This window comes from Photinus pyralis, unplaced genomic scaffold, assembly GCF_008802855.1.
Source record: "Photinus pyralis isolate 1611_PpyrPB1 unplaced genomic scaffold, Ppyr1.3 Ppyr1.4_LG2, whole genome shotgun sequence".
Lineage (NCBI taxonomy): Eukaryota > Metazoa > Arthropoda > Insecta > Coleoptera > Lampyridae > Photinus > Photinus pyralis.
The window spans coordinates 15,089,529-15,107,893 of record NW_022170403.1 but is presented as its reverse complement, the minus strand read 5'-3'; the positions used below and the strand labels follow the sequence as shown (position 1 = coordinate 15,107,893).

The 18,365-nt window shown below is 36.7% G+C and overlaps 2 protein-coding genes across 6 annotated transcripts; one reads left to right on the top strand and one right to left on the bottom strand.

Annotated features, from left to right (window-relative positions):
* Positions 1–848: 848 nt before the first annotated feature.
* On the top strand, positions 849–12,304 carry LOC116163046. 5 transcript variants are annotated; one of them, XM_031476881.1, is made up of 8 exons: positions 6,328–6,421; positions 6,474–6,770; positions 7,489–7,663; positions 7,715–7,943; positions 7,991–8,179; positions 8,232–8,349; positions 8,404–8,538; positions 12,157–12,304. In XM_031476881.1, exons 3-8 carry the CDS (start codon positions 7,522–7,524, stop codon positions 12,256–12,258), a joined length of 915 nt encoding a protein of 304 aa, XP_031332741.1. In that variant the 5' UTR covers positions 6,328–6,421; positions 6,474–6,770; positions 7,489–7,521; the 3' UTR covers positions 12,259–12,304. The 5 variants fall into 5 exon arrangements, with proteins under 5 accessions (XP_031332743.1, XP_031332741.1, XP_031332742.1 ...); XM_031476883.1 differs by lacking the exons at positions 6,328–6,421; positions 6,474–6,770 and adding an exon at positions 849–869; XM_031476882.1 differs by lacking the exons at positions 6,328–6,421; positions 6,474–6,770 and adding an exon at positions 6,996–7,096.
* LOC116163045 (dnaJ homolog subfamily C member 10-like) lies at positions 12,276–17,339 on the bottom strand. Its single transcript, XM_031476880.1, has 12 exons — positions 17,054–17,339; positions 16,571–16,956; positions 16,307–16,521; positions 16,038–16,256; positions 14,107–14,343; positions 13,931–14,057; positions 13,670–13,882; positions 13,347–13,619; positions 13,158–13,294; positions 12,972–13,108; positions 12,710–12,920; positions 12,276–12,657 (listed from the first exon to the last, which is right to left on the bottom strand). Coding segments are annotated over exons 1-12 (2,361 nt in total). The 5' UTR covers positions 17,056–17,339; the 3' UTR covers positions 12,276–12,453.
* Positions 17,340–18,365: the final 1,026 nt, after the last annotated feature.

Here is an 18,365-nt window from a genome sequence, read left to right as displayed (position 1 = left end):
AGACTTTAGTCTATTTTGAGTTAGATTACTCGCGAGATCGATAATTTTAAACTTTGCTAATAAAATACGATCTGTATTACCAAAAATGCAATCTAATCATGCATAATATGCTGATATTCTTTATTATTGTATTCTGAATCACTTGATACTTTTTAGGTAAGTAGGTACATTTAGGTATTTACTTTTTTCAATTTTGGCAAAAGATTCTTTTAGATACGAGTATAATGTAAATATACTCTTTCTCCGATCACCACAAAATAGCTACCTACTTAATTATTCGCCTAATTATGTTTATAATTTCTTCGCTCGTCGATTTGTATGGTATAACAAGTTTATTGCACGCAATATGAGAATTCGGGGCACGTTTTGAAACGACGCGACATTATGACGTGTGACCCAATTGAATTGAAATGAAACGTCTTGCTAGATGCTAGTAAAACCACTTTTACTTTAGCTAGGAAGGTAATCGATAGTAGGTATGTTCTAGAGGTTTAGATAGGTAGCTAATAGTGTAATTCAGTAGGTACTTGGAAATTTCCATAAATGCACATCAAAAAAATAACTGTTGCAGAAAGGGGTATATACGTTTACAATGGTTACATAATGGAGTTAAGGTACTTGATAGAATTCTTACGTTCGACTCACGTTTCACTTTACCTAAAGAGAAAACTGTCTTGTTGTAGTCATAATCATTAAGTTTTTAGTAGCTACGTTGATATCAACCAAATGATTCACTCTCTAAATTGTACAAAACAATGTTTTTTATGTAATATGATTATGTCAAACCATTAGAAACAAATTTGCTGTGCGCGCGTTGTTACGTTGTAAATCAAGGTGCGTTTTTTCGGTGCATTATCCTAGGTCAAGTGGTAAGCCCGTTAAATTAACGTAGTAGTAATTAAGTAATTAACTCCAACTTGAATTGCTTTGCGCGGTACCCACTTAAATCTACTTTCTTTATTATTTAACGCTTTGCAATCTTTGCTCAACCCCTCAACCTATTTTTTTCGCAAAGGGATCGACACTGTAATTTAATACACATTAAGGTCTGCAAACCTCGAAAAAGTTTTCAATGTCAGGTTCGAGATGCTAACTTGCCATGCATGATCACTTGAGAATTAGACCTAGAGACTTATACTTACTACCCTTCAGGAAATTATTATTTCGTTAGCTTTGGCAGTCCTATTTGGACGTCCGTCCCTTTCAGGTCTAGAATTGTAGAAAAAGGACAGAATTTGGGTGCTTTTGCTCGTACCTGGGCCAATAAAGACAACTATTGAACATTCAATAGCATGGTGCTGGTAATCTACATTGTTTTACAGGTTTGGCACAAAAACTTCGTAATCGTTACACACAAGTATTTGTTTAAATCGCTAGTTTTAGGAATACGATGAATAAGGTGCCTAAACGTAGTTTTAGTACCTAGGTATCTAGGAAGAAGTAATTTTTTATAAAAGGTCTTTCATTAAAACACTAGCCGATGATAAGTCATATAAACGTTGTATAACAATGGGACAATGATCCGATTTAAAAATAACTGAGTGCATAAATGTTAAAAAACTTTAAAAAGAGAATGATACCCTTTCCTGACTTCTTTAAAATTGATATGTGGTAAATGTTTGCAGTAAAACAGATAACGGGATAATCAAACCTAGGGCGGTGCAGTTGTGTATTTTTAATTGAGTTACCTACAGGATTAGCAAATTCTTCTTGAATCCACAATTTTTCTCTTTTAATGATTATTTTGATGTGGAACTTCATGCAATTATCCCGAAATTTTGCGGTAATTTCATACGCATTACGCAAAACTGTATAGCTATAGAAACATGAGAAGGTATAAGGTACCTAAGAAATTGAGGACATTGGTTATAAATATTTATACGGTTATTTATTACAACGAAGAAGTGACCTGCAGCTTTCTGTACCTATCGTGTAGCAATTGCCCACATACATTTTTTCGTAGAGTTATGTAACTATGAAGATGTATGACCTGGAGATTATTTTTACATTACTAACTACACAGCTTCTATTAATTTTTACTTCAAAATTTTTTGCCTACCACTGCTCTGAGTATGATTAAAAAACAAAATACCCATGTAAACAGAAAGTAAATTATTCGGTCTAGTAGATACATTTTTCTTCAATTTTTATCGAACCTTTTATCAGAAATACAGATTTTATACACGGCGTGAATTTTACCTGTCCGTTCGAATATTAGAAAGCTCCTTAATGCATAGGATAGACGTAAATAATGTTGGCAGAAAAATTCTGCGTGTGTATTAATAATACAATGATTTTATCTGTGACTATACCAAAGAAAATCACCTCCACAAAAATGAGTTGTTGTCGAGTTACCTTTGGAATTTTTGTTTACATGGAAAATCATATTTAACTTAAACTTCCAAAGGCGACTCGACAGCAATCATTTTTGATCGCCCGTTGTTGGACCAAAACACACAGACATCACTTTACCTTTTTGCTCGCCTTTTTGTGTATTTTATAGTTATTGCGGTTGATACATGATACTATACAATTTAACATGTAGTATCATGCGGTTGATAAACCTATTATATATTGACTAAACCACATAGTATCGAATAAGCTTAAGGGCATTCCTTAAATTTATATTCTTTATATATAAAATTCTTCTGTAGGTAGGTACGTGTCATGTGTGTTGTGACTGAACTTCTGAAGTGTTCCGGATGGTTTAGATTCACAATTGGGCCCGATCGGATTGTAGGATTTTTTAAACGTCTTTTTTTCGTTGATGTCGCACTGTACTATCTCGCGTACCATGTCAAATGTATTTACATTTTTACATTCTGTACTCTAGTAGTAGATATAATAAATTCTAATTCAAAAAATGGTGTTACATGTTTGTTTTGGTCCAATACATATGTGACTGGGCTCGTATACTCATAATTTAATTCGATAACGTATCCACACATACTCTTATCAAAAGTGCGTTTTTCGCAGTGAGTAGCTCTCCGGTGGATATCTTCGAATTGCTTATTTTGGTTTTATATTTCATCTTGTTTTACCCGTGTAGGGTCGGGAACGAATAACCCTACCGCAGCGCGTGTCGTAAGAGGCGACTAAACAACTGCAGATGCGCCTCGCCGAATGATGCGAGGTGAAATTATCGACTGTAACTTAAGGGCCTTGTCCGACCAAAGCTACACAACAGTGACGCGATAACCACAAGAAGCCCAGTAAAATTACACAAATGGAAGGAAGAAAATCCCGGAGTTTTGACAATTGGTACAGTTGTTCCTTAGTATCTATGTTTCAAGAAAATAAAAAGTCCTTATAGGTAGGGGGTGAGCTCGAGCTCCTCTATAGGAGTCTTTTTTAGTTTTTCGCTTGTATCTCAGTAACTGTCACTCGTAGCGAAAAGTTCTTGGTTTAAAGTACAAAAATGGTTCCATGCGTTATTTACGTAAGACTAATACTTTCTGAGTTATGGGGCCGAGAAGGTACAAACATTTCAAAGAATCGCCATATGTTTACATTCTAATTGTTATTCACCATGCTTATGAATATTTGAGATATTATATTAAGGCTGCCTGGCACCAACGATTGTTAAAAATTAACTGGTTGTTAATTTCGTTTACTGAGCAAAGCTAAAAACTGCCGTCATGGCAATAACAACAAGATTGTTTTAACAAAGGTGGTAAGGCTCGTTTCATATCTGACGGAAAATATATCGCGCGGTTGAGTACGTCGGCTTGCTGCTGATGTATGAATAAAAGGCGCGACGTATCTTCCATGACGGGTTGCCGACTGCTATTCGGCAGGTTGTGTGTTCGAATCCCGCTGCCGGCTGCTCTATCTGAGGTTTTGTCAGAGGGTTTTCCTCAGACGTACGTAGCTTCGCATAGTGCTAGCATTATGTTGAAATCTACGTCTCGAATGTTGGAGCAGTACTCTTCCCTCTCAGCACCGTAACTTCGTTCCTTCCGATCCCATCCTTAATTTTACCCTGAGCAGCTCGCCTCCGGTATCACTCGGGGTGTTCGAGGAATGAAACACGTTGACCTTTTCTTCCGTGACGGAAGATGCGTCAGGCCTTTTATTTCTATATCAGTAGTACGCCGACGTACTGGACCGACCATACGCGACGTTTTTTCCGTCAGATATGAAAGCACCCTAAGAGGCATTATAACATTTACATTAGAAAATGCATGGATTTTTTTTGTTTGTTTCAGGAACAAGTAAAGAAGTACAATATAATTAAGTCAGTTGCTGTAAGAGTTGGTGGCTGATGTCGCTTTTGGGAAGCATTTGCCATATAATGGCTGGAAGTGGTCAAAAAGAAGCTTTGTGTACTGTTTTTGCTGCAAATGTAGTAGACAAAATGCTGATTGGACATGCCTTTAACAGAGCAGTATGAGAACACCTGCTTGTACAGACTGTCTTGGCTGAAATTCTGAATACTAAACTAAAAGTATCAGATGAATACAAGAGAGAAATCACCGAATTGTTGATTAATCTTAAAGATGACACTCACTAAAGATATGATGTGTGTCATAATGCTCAATTCGCCCTCGTCCATAAACAAATGAAAACTGCATTTTTATCTTTGAAGGAAGATGGACCCACTGCAGCTCTGTAGACTTTATATCACTTATATATGAAACAGTTAATTGAAGCAGATTGTTCGGTGACTGGGAAATGCATATGTGCTCTGTCCAACAAATGATGCCATTCTTTCATTCGAGTGGCCACTTTCAGTATGCCAAATTATTATTTATATCTACAAGATATGCGTGGCTTACCCTACCACCCTCTCCCATGACTTCCAAGAATTTGCAAGAAACGGTTATTTTGCAGTGAGTAGATCAGATCTTCCTGGATTAGGAAATTTGCCTGATATGAGTATAGAGCCTACTCTAATGCGCGGCGTGAAGGCTCGTGGAGGGATAACAAGTGGGCGAGGAATCACAGATGCCGTATTGGCAAGTTGGGTTTGTGGGACTTCCACATCCACTCCATTTTGCTCTGCATTGGAGAACTTTGCTGGCTTGCACTTCTCAACACGGCAGAAACACGTGGATTACCGTACGACATGGCAAATACGAAATATTTGTACTTTCTCGGCCCCATAACTCCGAAAGTAGCCATTAGTCCTACGTAAATAAAGCATAGAACCATTTTTATCATAATTTTTTTAGCTTTAATTTTTATCAAGAACACAAGAACTTTTCGGTACAACTGATAGTTACTGAGATACAAGCGAAAAAATCCCCTATAAAAGAGGGCGGCCTCCCTCGAGCTTGGTTCCTTGCAATAAAAGGATGTACCCAACATTTCTTTTCCTTAGACTTTCTGGAACTTTTTTCTACTTGTAAGTACATCGCAATTTTCTTGTCTATTTTGGACAATTTGCCTGTACTATTGTGACATGTCGAAATCGTGTCGCTGTCCTGCAGCTTTTGGTGGGACAAGGCCCATAATTGACGCATTCAGGCGTTATGGGTATAGGGTTTAGGTTTAAAATCGCGCCGCTTCACGCCAATGAAGTGGTCTGTGGCACATTTCTCCTCAAGTGTTCTGATTTATCTGCTATTCATCGGATAAAACATTTTCCACTTATTTAAAAAGTATTTTTATTTTGCGCCATTTTTTTTCGAAAAAATTTTGCGTATGCTGGTTTTAGGTTACGAGATAGACCCCTTCTACCACGATAATTGTTTGAGATTTTCATGCTAAATATTTAGGTTTTTTTATGTTACGAGGGACCGTTTTTATATTCCCGGACTGGGCTGTTTTGAAATTTTTCATTATGCTGTTTTTTAATTACATATGCCTGTCGTATGTCGTATGTGTGTCATCGGACGTTGTATACAGGGTAGGTATAGAAACGGTTGACGCACCATTAGACATTTCAATGCTAATTTCTTTACATCGGAATTTTTTTGTCTCATTAATTTGCAATTTGTCCAATAACACGTTTTATTCTAAGATGCCAAACTTCATTCCAATGGTGCAAAACGACATGGAATTAGTATCTATATGTATCTTCTGCATATTATCCTTCCTCAAAAAATTCGCTGCTATTTTCCCTCTCTCGAAAGTCGAAACAGTTCCTCGTTCTCGAGAGAATCGCATTTTGCGCCTCTAAACATTCCCCTTGGATTATTACATATTTTGAGCAAGCATTTTATAAAAATCACGATCAAAACCTTGCATGTTATACGCGGAGTACCTACACGTCATTACATTTTTTATTGTGCATACAGTGAACGATAAAAAAAGTAATTACTTTTTAAATACGAAACTTTGCAGGAACGTAGATATTGATTTTTCATTTGATTTTTGATTTTTAGCTGTCGAGCTAAAACTCTTGGCGTAGTAAACCATAAAAGTAAGGCGAAATTGGTATTTTTTAGATCTGAAAATTTTCGTAATCTATTTCGATGTAAGCTTTATTATTTACTTACTTAACCACAGATTTGTTTGTTTTATTTTAGATCCAGACTCCCTCCTTGTTTATGTTATGTCTTTTACGTGCAACTACCCTTTGTTCAGTTTTACATAAACCCAAGGAAGCGAATTTCAATTTTAATTAGCGAATATCTAAATAAATATAGCAACATATACTTACAAGCGTTAATATTTATTTTTCATATTGCGTTAGGAAAACGTAATAAAATAAATATTATGTGTACTGAAGGCATACGTACAAACTACATCACATTACCTCATGAAATGATCTTGGCAAGGGACGTAAAGGGTAAAAACATAACATTTTACCTTGAATGATACAAGTAAGTTAAATCAATTAAAATATAATGATTACACTGATATATAGTAACTCAAGTTGGTAAGTAATTACATAAATCATGTTCCCGTCATATTCGCCATGTTATATTAAAAATCCTGTACGTTTATGTAATATTATTAGAGTAGTACCTACTACCTACTCTGAATAATGGTACGGCACCGATGACTATTTGTTGAAGTGTGTAGTAGCATTGAATAAGTAATTATTACTTATTCAATGGTATAGAAGGTAGCTAAGCGCCCAGAGTTATTTACAACAATTTTCAAGTCTTTTCTCTCGAATTGACTTCCAATGTGCAAGAAGCTAGAGGTATACATTTTTTTTAATTCATCCGTGATTGTTAACTATACGTTTTATATACCTTCAGGTAGGTACTGCACTAGAAGCAAAATTTCATTTTAATTACCAATCAATATCATCAGCATTTTGGCACACAAATTAGTCTGTGTTTCTTGGAATGACATACAAAATGAAAACGAAATATAATAGCAGGTTATTTATATACCTACCTTACCATAGTTTATTATCCAAGGCATAATTAAAGTAAGTACCTACGTAATGTTTGCGTAACGTTCGCATTCCCATTATCGTTGATGCTATTATGGTGTAGGTTGATACTTAAAGCGTTAATTGCATTCTTACCTGCTTGTATAGCATAACCAAAACATTGTTTTTTTCTACAATAAAAATTTGTTCGACAGAACTCATCGAGGAAACCATGGGTTGGTGATTAGATGATCATGAAGAAGAAATGTTTAATATCAATCGTGGTGTTCTCGTTTGGATGTCTCTCGGGCATCTCCCCTGCACCACCACGATTTCGTTTATTTCCATCGGTCGGCGTAGCTTTATCAAAATTTGCAAACAACACGATCGGTAAGAGCCATTTTTTCTCTTTCTTCAAGCACAATATGATATTGTCCGTAGATGTCTTACACGGTGTAACTGGAGTGGTACAAGGAGGCCTCAACATGGGGCATTCGATTTTAAATAAAATTGTTGGGGACAACGGAACCACAGGAGAGAAGATTATACGCCTTTTAAATGAGTTTAGGAAATACATGCAAGCTGGTATTCCAGAATTCGGAATACCCATCCTAGAACCATTAACTATTGAAAGGATTGAGATTAACATTACTTCAAAGAACGTGGGAGTGTGAGCACGTTGATCTCTTGTATCTTTAGCTTGAAATGAATGTTTAGGGTCACTGGCCAGATGAAGAATGTTGAAATTCGTAGACTATCTGAGTTTAATGTAGACTACGTCAACTGGGATTTCAAACACCATCTAACACTCAACCTTTCTTTTCCTCAAATTGATGTTGAAGGACAATACGCTATAAATGCTCGCATTTCAAAACTGGTGAGAGTATATGGAAAGGGTCCATTTTGGTAAACAAACACATTTTGAGCTGCATTTCAAAGGTTTAAACCATCAGTTTAGGTTAAAACTGCAAGGACTTTCTCTTGGTATGATAATGAAGATGAAGTACGACTATATACATGACCCGCCATTTTACGTAGACTCAATGAGGCTTGGTGTCAAACTAAAAAAACTAAATGTGTGTAGCATCAACCGAGCATACAATGAATATAATCTTTACGAAATATTTCAGAACAATTTTACCAATTTAATGGATGATGAAAAATTGGGTCGTTTATTTAACGAAGTCATTTCTAATGTCACACCTAATGCACTTGACGTTCTTTGGCCAGATTTAGAACCTGGAGTTTCAAAACAGGTTGTACATGTAAGTTCAAACGTACATTTCGTGTATTCTTTTTCTTATCATTACTATAATAAGATATTTACGCAGGTATATATGAATATTATCAGCACACTTTAATTATTGTCTTTCTACACTTAACTGCCAGTCATGAAATGAGTCATTTATGAAATAGGCATCTATTCATGATCTATCTAGGTACTATGAAACGGAGGGGAGAGAGATGGGGCCTGCGATCGTACGGGGTAACAGATTTTCACAATATTCATTATCACACATACGCATAATAGTGTAAATTGTTAAAAAAGAGTGACTGAAACATTCCATTTTAACACATCATTTTACACTATGATCGTTGGTAAATGCGCGAGACGTGTCGGCATTTATTGACTCTGCATCAAGACAAAACAAGACATGATCACCACGATCATAACAGCCCCATTTATTGTATGAGGTGCATATTTTTAGCGCATTTCCACAAAAATAAAAAAAATGCGCTATTGTTGAACCCGTTTTTTACATGTTCCATAATTTTACACTTTTGCCGTATATTAACGATCCTAGAGATCGTTTATAATTTTGTATTGCTGTCTGTTGGTCTGTCCGTCTGTTCCTTTGTCTGTCTGTCCCTCTACCTCTCCGTGTGAACGTTAACTTTGTTTGGAAATGTCCGATCGCTTTGACATCTCCGTTAGTTATGAACTGAATTGCATGAAATTCAATATGGGCATAGCTTTAGCCATGTAATACGCAATGCCAAAAGTTGAGACGAATGGATTCAAAATTCACAGGTAGCCTTTTCGGATCTCGACCATTTATAAACCGAATTGCAAACTTTCTTATTTATGAAACCATTGAAATGTAATTCTACTTATAAACTGAAATTGAAGTAGCACGTAAAAAATGGATTGCACATGTGCAACGGCTATCTTTCATATTTGTGACCGGATTTTTACGATTTTAACAGAAGTTGCATCTTACAAATGGGAAATGAATGCAAATGGAAATGCGCTTTTTGTAAATCGTTTACGATTACTTTTTAACTTGTTAATTTTATTAGGTTATTTCAAGGAAGAATTGGAAAGTCAGAGTGAATTGTTTTCCTCTAAACAGTAAACACACGTCACGTACACGTGAATCGTAGTTCGTCTACGGATTGTGCATGCTGATTTATAGAAATGAGTTTTCTTTTTATTTTGAAACTCAAATTCTGCACAATTATTAAAAGCAGAAATTGGAGTAATTACTAAATCATCAAATCTTCTATCCATAAATAGGTAGGTACTGTTGTAGGGCCGAAGTAAAGAAAATTTAATTCCCAAAGGATCCGCCTCAAAATCATTATCTTTCCCATTTTATCACATTTAATCCCCGATTTAATCATGTTTACATTTTTACGGGCTTGGATCACAAAATTATCCGCATGGACCGTGTGTATAAAATATAAAAGTTAAGTAGTCCGCATTATGCCGGTCTTGAATATGTGGATATGGTGAATATTATTATTTAAATAAAAACAACCTGACAGTCAAATAATATTTTTCTATAATCAATCAAATACGCTAAAAATCGGATTGCGCAAAACAAATTTTTTATTCGACATTGGTTTTATTACCTTTATTCGAGGTGCCTACATCCAGAGCTGGGCAAAGCCCTTACTGAAAGGGCTTGAAGCTCTAAGCACAAAGACCTTAGTCAATGTATGTACTTCGATACTCAAATTACTACCGGTCATCAGAAAGACTTGAAATTACAAATTACTTCTAAAAGGGCTTTGAACTTCAAGCACAAAGCACTTTAGGACAAGGCTTGTACACAATTTGAAAGGACTTGAAGTCCTGAAAGGACTTGAACACTTTTCCAAGCACAAAGCACTTTTAGGAAAAGGGCTTGAAGCACTTTTGCTCGAAGTTCTGAGTCCTTTATAACGATCCTTGAGATCATTTATAATTTTGCCATTGCGGTTTGTTCGTGTGCACGATAACTTTGTTTAGAAACATCCGATCGCTTTGAAAATTGGTATTACCTACACATGTTCCTAAGGATATATGAAAAGTCACTATATAGTTTTTCAGCTACGTAGACTGCTCAAAAACTAAAAAAAAAATTTTAATGAAATTGTAAAACTAAAACACAAACACATCACGCAAAACTTTAGATTAAATAACTCTCATTAACGCAGAAATGCTGACAGGTAATGTTTCGTACCACACAATGTTCATGTGTGATTAAAAGTGCTTGAATAAAATTGTAATTTAGACAAGCACAGTGCTTGGAAGCCCTGGCTGAAAGAGCTTGAAAGTACTTTTACAAGCACAAAGCACTTTTGAAAAGGGCTTGTAGAGGAAAAAGGGCTTGAAGCACTTTTCCTTGAAGTTCAAAGCCCCAAGCGCTTTGGAAAAGTAATTCAATTACCAAGTTCTAATTAAAAACACAAAAAATTTCAGGGCTTGAAAGTCCTGAAAGGACTTGAAGCCCTTTTACAAGCACAAAGCCCTCAAGCTCTGCCCAGCTCTGCTACATACAAAATTTCATTTAAATATCTTAACACAGTTATCATGTACAACTGCACCCGGACAGATAGACAGACAGACGGCGATACAACATAATAAACGATCTCGAGGATCGTCAATAAACGGCAAGTGTAAAATATTATGCGGTGCAGAAAAAATTTCTCTCTTGGTGCAAGCAAAGATGTGCAAGCCTCGACACCATAACGAACCAAATAGCAAAAAAAGTAGAACAATAGCTCTTAAGATAAAGAACTAGTATAGCCTCCAGACGGACGGACGGACAAAGTGGCAACAATAGCGCGCTTTTTTTAAATTTTTGTGGAAATGCGCTAAAAAGTACTACACCCGCCTTTATTAAAATTTATTTGTCTGGATAATTTTGTTACACGACTCATAAAAAAAATGCTGTAGCTAGCAGAGATACCACTCACACACCTGCGAGATTCTGCCTTTTTATGTTTAAGAAGATGTGTACCTACTAAATTTGGTACCCTGTAGTAGGAAATGAGTTTGGCACACTTGCGGATGAGCGATTCTCCCTAAAAATTTTTTACCTCTTCCTGTTATGTCTAAAACTGATCCCAGACGATTCGTGCACACGGCGAAAGTTCGTCATACGGCCATGGGGTAGTTCGCGTAACGTGTGGGAGACCAGTTCGTCTTGCTACGGGCCTACGGCGAACGGTTGTCATTCGCCAAAGCTTTCCGCAGATTGTCGGTAAAAGTGTACGAATCAAAGAGGTGTTAAACTTAGTTCGTCAAGCTCCCACACAGTTCACTATACCATAGCATTGAATTTATCAATGACCATAGACTAATTAGTCCATGACTATACTAAGCACTCATTTAGGTGAAAACAGTGCCGGGCGGCACCAATTGTAGATGTGCATGCTCTAGTCTATTTTGAGGTAGATTACTCGTGAGATCGATAATTTTAAACTTTGCTAATAAAAAAATCTGTATTACCAAAAATGCGTTTTGAAAGTATACATAGATCATATGTACAAATTTAAGAAAAATTCCCTGTATATCTAAGCAACAAGCAAGTTTGTCTACTTTTGGGGTACTTACTCAGAATAATTGTGTTTTTCTTTTAATGCTTCAACACTAATTATGCTTTATTTTCCAGATCATTAACAAAAAGTTAAAAATATTTCCTCTAAGTAACTTAATTGGAAGGGTTCTAAATATCTTCAACTTAAATCAAGATGTAATTAATATTAAATTATAAATAATACAACTGTAAGGTATGTAGAAATATAAATGTATTAAATTAGTATTTGTTTCAGTAACATCATACAAATTTTCTTCTTAGGTTTAAAAGCATTCAGTGAGTAGGTACTGTAAAATAGGTAAGTATATTAAAAGTAGTTTTTGGTTTTATTACAGTTAAGAACAGAAATAAATAAAAATTAAATTATTTCACTTATAATTCATCCCTAAATTTGCGGGTAAGTATTGAATTTACTTCCCGTACAACATCTGCAGCAACTTGTGACGTTATTTCGTGTCTTTCATTTGGAGATAAATATAGGTAAACAGTTGGATACTGATGGACATGTACTTCTTGGCACAACTTGTGTTCGTCTTGACAGTTTACCTTGCCACACTTAACTCTTCCATCTAATGTCTGCAACATGCTTGTTTAATTTGGTGCCTGAAAATCTATAGATACTAAATACCTTGGCAATTAAGAGAAATTCAGGCTCGAAATGCACACAGTGCCCACACCAAGGCGCATAGAAATCAACCAGCCAGGGTTTGTAATGATCATGATTAGATAAAACAGCTTTGTGAAATTTATGTTCACCCAACGGTTTTACTACAGTCCCAGGCATGAAACTGAGTACCCACTTCTTTAAAGACATGACATCGAAATGCCCATTGTACATCCTGCAATACGTACAAATGTAAACTGAAAATTTAAGAAACTGTTACACTTACGCCACAGTGTTTAAACCTTTGCTTCCTAGAGGATACAAACGGATGGTAGGATAACTTTTTATATTTTGAGCATTGCAAATGTTGAACTCTGTGGTACAATCTACCTGCCCAATTCTCACAAATTCAAAATTAGATAGCTGCAAACGGTTAGTTAACTATACTGGCGAAAAATTGTAAGTTAGGTACCTGTTTTGCCAAAGCGTGCATCTGTGGCATTAGCCTCTGGCAAGGAGCACACCAGGGTGCGTAAAAATCGACAATCCACAGTTCGTCTTCAGATTTTCTCTGTACTTGTATAAAAGAATCTTCATCTAAAGTTGTGACTAAAATAATATTATGAAAAATGCGAATAAATGACTCAGAGCTAATACATACCACTGGGATGTAACATGTTTTCGACAAACTCGACAATACCCTGTTCATTAGGAACCCCGTGAAAGTGATGTATTTTGCTGCGATTGTAAAACCTAGTGGTGGGGTACGCTCTTATACCCTCATAGGAACATAAACTTGAATGTAGAGTGCAGTCGATTGTTCCAAACTGAACACTTTCTGGTTGGAAATGTTGACTAGCCTTCCTCATTTCTGGTAACAACTTTTTACACGGCGGGCACCATGGTGCATACCAATCGATAAACCAAGCTCCTCCTGTTAACAATATATATTTTACTCTTGCCAGAGCCGGTATTAATTCTTACCTTCCTTTATTATACTATAAAATTCGGCTGGAGACAGCGCATGTAAATTTGTGGATCGACTACTTTCTCGAGCAAAAGCTACAATTTCATGTAATATGTCACGCCCGGTATAGAGCTCAAAGGCGCCCATTTGCTTGAGAACCCCCCAGGCGGGATAATGTGATACGTGAAGACTCGCACAAAGGGCAGCACTTCGTCCACAATGTATTAAACCTTCAAACAACAATTGCAGTCAGTACCAAACAGACCTAGACATCTTACCTAGCTTCATATTGGGCAGCCAAGTTGGAATTCGTTTCCATTGTAAATTGAGATCAGTCGCGGCGCCCAAATGAAAACAGATAAGCCACGAGTCTTCAGATCCTAAACGTAATTGTGTACGAATATCCTAAAATTTTGTTTAGTTCATGACGAGAAACGTAAATTGAGTTAATTACTTTAAATGATTCTTCATTCAGAAATTGAGGTTCAGGAAGTAGACCCAGTACTTTTGTGACAATCTCTTTTGTATCCGACGCTTCAATACTGTGAATCTCGGCACTGCTAGTCGATTTGTCTAAACTACCTTCGTCTTCTTTGACTTCCCAAAATACTATCGGTTGTGCTTTATAATTTTTGTGTATATTGTTTGCTAATTTGGTATCGCGGATGATACCAACAGATATCAATCCTTCCTAAAACATTATTATAACGATTGTAGTACTGTGTATATTCTATGTTCATTGGAGTAATAATGACTGACCAAATTACAAATTGATTTATCTGCTACACCTACGGACAATAATACAGTGTGTCAAAAGTATAGAATATTGTACCTGTATGCAGATTTTTAAATAAAATCAACTGTATATTGTAATTTTTTGTGTAATATCACACTTTATTTTTATATAGACAGGGTTATCCAATGTTACTCTACCAACCCACCATACAGTTGGAATTTACATACACTAGTGACCATCTGGTTGTAGTCAGATATCTACTGGGTGGATAAGATGTAACTCCCTAGTTTTGTTGTTTATTAACCCTGCAGTGGTGACGTGAAATTTTGGAACACCAGTGGTGACCTCGGTCTGAGAGACCGAATTTGATTTTGGCTTGATTTCATAGTTACTACGCATGTAACTTGGCTTAAAATAAAGGAAAAAGTTCAGTCAATAAATAAACAAAGGCATATAAATAAATTTTATATTTTGTTTATTCTTGTAACATAACCAGTAGCGGTCCCAGGATTTGGTAAAGGGAGGGGCCCAAACCCGAACTTTGTCCCAACACGGAAAAAATAAAAGAAATCTAATGAAAAAAATGAACAATGGCGTGCCCCCCACCCCCGGGACCGCCACTGACAGTAGCGGTCCCAGGATTTGGTAAAGGGAGGGGCCCAAACCCGAACTTTGTCCCAACACGGAAAAAAATAAAAGAAATCTGATGAAAAAAATGAACAATAGGCCGGGGGGGGGGGGCCACGGGCCCCCCCTGGGACCGCCACTGAACATAACTAAATTGAATTATACACAATACTAAGCTTACGGGGGAATGCGCGTTACAATGCTGCACTGACTAGAATTTTCGTAGCATCAATCAGCTTGTATTGTCAAACCTATATTTATTAAGGACCTCCAGATCGTTCATAGTTTTGTATTTTCTCGGTCTGTCTATGTGCGTGTGAGAAACAGCCAATTTTACAAAAAGTAAAAAATGTTTTCTAAACTGGCTCGATACTGAACTTATTCAAAGATGTCAAAATAAATGACACATTATTATGATCACTTTTTTCCCTCTACAAGATGCTAGTTTTAAATTTTAAGTCTGACGTTTCATCTCCAATTAACCATCATCAACTGCGTTTTTTCTATGGAAGTCATTTTTACTTTTTGTGTCATTCGAAAGAGCATTTTTTTCTGATTGCAAAAATTTGACTGCATAAATAATTATTTAATTTTGTATTGTTACTATTATTTATAGTTATGATATATGTATATCGAAAACTGATGGAAATAGATACAGGACATTATTAAGGAGAGAAACATAGGATAACACAAAAATATATATGGTGTTACATTAAAAAAAATTCAGATAGGTACATACACCGGACGTGAAATCTTATAACTTTAGACCTATATACACTGTGTCCCAGATAAGAAGGGTCACTATGGGATAAGATACAAATTTTGTTAAATGGAAGAAAAGTTGCAAAATCAATATAAGAGTGTTTAGAAATCCCTAAACAATTTTTTGGTTTTTAAAATATTTTCAAGGACTCTACCACCTAATCTGCTAGTTATTCTCTTTCATACCCAAACAAGGCTCATAGTGAAAGTTAAGCATTACTCCGTTAGATCAAGCCTACAAAAAAGAAATATTGACGTACAAAAATGGCAGCCAATTTCTGAATCGTCTCCGGTTCTGGACACGAACTGCAGTCTTCTGGACATAAAAGTAACAACCATGATTTTTTACGAAAACCTTCGTGATCCCAATCGCTTGGTGAAATAGTTTGAGCATCCATATTTAGCCGACCGAGTACATAGTTTTGTAGGTCTTCTACAGTTCTTTCACCTTGGTATTTTTCACCTTGATATAAAGTAGCCTACAAAATAATTATGATAATTGATTGGTTTATAAGGATGTAACAAATACATCTTTCTCATAGTATAACAAGGTTGGATAGGACATGATACCAAGCTGTCTACATAATGCCCAATCTTCTTCACAATTCACAGCCGCAATACGTAAAACCCCTTCAAGCTCAATGGACAATTTCCTCCAAATTGGAGCCAATTCGTGGCAGTGATGGCACTGAGCAGAATAAAAGTTTACAAACCAATTCTGACTTGTATCCAATACATTCAACTCTGAAATTGGACAATTAGAGCAATGTACTATTCTAAAAGTAACAATTACCATAATCACTACGTGTCAGTGTGATTATAAGAGGATCATCGTCGTAAATACCAAATTGATCACGATAATACGTGTAGCTTTGATACTTCTGTTTATGCGACTTATCACCAACATCACCAAATAAATCGTATTGCTTTCGTGATTCCGGGTCTTTCAAAATCTCGTAGGCGCGTGCGAATTTGGCAAATTTAGCATCCGCATCGGGATCATCTTGATTTTTATCGGGATGTAATTTTACGGCAAGCTTTTTAAACGCTTTTCGTATATCCTTAGCGTTTGCATCTCTAGGTATTTCCAGCAATTTATACAAATCTTCCGAACTTTCTTCGGCGAAACTAACGATACAGGTACATGTTAAGATAAATGCAACTAAAATTTGGTACTTCCTGAAAGTAAATAATTACATTTTCATTGAAAAAACCTACACTTTTTTAAGACATGAGGTGTCTATTAAAAAGAGATTAGGTTATGATCGTTACTTACATTTTCTAATTACTTTAGGATTCTATTTTATCACAGACTTAAATTTAATGATTACACTATGAAGCCAACGTTTGTTTCCAAGGAATCTTCTGGTTTTTAGTCAATTCTGCAGCTCCATCGTTCCCAGTCGGCTATCGCACCCACACGCATAGAGTTTCCTTACTTCATTCTTATTATCTACAGGATATGTTGACTGTTGTGTAGCGCAATGTTTCATTTTGTATCGCAAATCTTAAACCCATGTGTTAAGATTATTATTTACTATGACGTAATGCGTTTATTTGGGTCATTTATTTATTTGTATATTGAATGACACAAAGTTGAAAATTCCATCACGGACAAAATTAATCAACGTGACAAATTAAACTGCCAAAGTCTATATTTTCGCAGGCAGAGATGATGCTTACAGAAAGGTGACATCTTTTTATATGCATCGATGTCATAATTTACTAACATCAATCAATTCTTTCACATGTGAGGGGCATGACGATATAATCAATAAATCAGTCAATCGTAACCATAGGATCATCTAGGTCTCTAACCGGTACCTGGTCTCCATGGCTGCTCTCGGCCTGGACCACTGTAATTACAAGAAACACAAGTAGCACCTCTGTCTTGTATTCAGCCTAACTACTCTAATCATGTTACTCAATAACTCTCAACAAGCTACATAGTAGCGGGGTTACGAGAACAGAGGATCTTTACGTCCAGGCAGGACCCCATATGCCACCCGGAAACGTATCCCCCTGTGCAATCCCTACCCTCCTGCGTGGAAATAACGAGGGTATAAAAGAGTCTGTTACACGTCAGTTGGCTACAGCCGGGCCCACATGCCCCAGAAGCCCTACGCTGTCCGTAACTCACATAAAGGGGGCCTTGTGACGCCCGGGCCCACCGAGGCCTGTAATACGTAACCCTCATGCGCAATAAAGTGCCATGGCTCTCCTCCTCACATTATATATCTAGGTGCAGACACGTATAGCCTTCCCCTGGAACGCCCCGCCCTCACAATGAACGAGGGTAACAGGAGTCTTTCAACGCGGTGGGCAGGGTCCTTACACTGATCGGCACGATGAATCCTGATGGACGGAGCATCCAGCGCGGTGGGCAGGACGGATCCAGATGGTGAGCGTTTCCCCCGATGTGCTGGGCCGAACCATTCCTGAGGTGCCGAGCACAGCCACCGACCAGACGGCCCTACGCGCCCTTAAATTGGCCCAGAGCTCTTACGACCGTAACGTAATTCCAAGTGAGATAAATAGGGTTGGCCTTTTACACGTGTCCAGACGCCATCTCAGGCACAACAAACAAA

Bases quoted from the DNA above. Each gene is read 5' to 3' on its own strand.
- LOC116163045 (XM_031476880.1), bottom strand. The intron at 16,257-16,306 runs GTATTTGTTACA...ATTATTTTGTAG, and splicing joins TGTTATACTATGAGAAAGAT to GCTACTTTATATCAAGGTGA. The intron at 13,295-13,346 runs GTATGTATTAGC...ATATTATTTTAG, and splicing joins AAACATGTTACATCCCAGTG to TCACAACTTTAGATGAAGAT.
- LOC116163046 (XM_031476883.1), top strand. From the start codon at position 7,522: ATGATCATGAAGAAGAAATGTTTAATATCAATCGTGGTGTTCTCGTTT. The intron at 7,944-7,990 runs GTGAGCACGTTG...ATGAATGTTTAG, and splicing joins ACTTCAAAGAACGTGGGAGT to GGTCACTGGCCAGATGAAGA. The intron at 8,539-12,156 runs GTAAGTTCAAAC...TTTATTTTCCAG, and splicing joins TTTCAAAACAGGTTGTACAT to ATCATTAACAAAAAGTTAAA.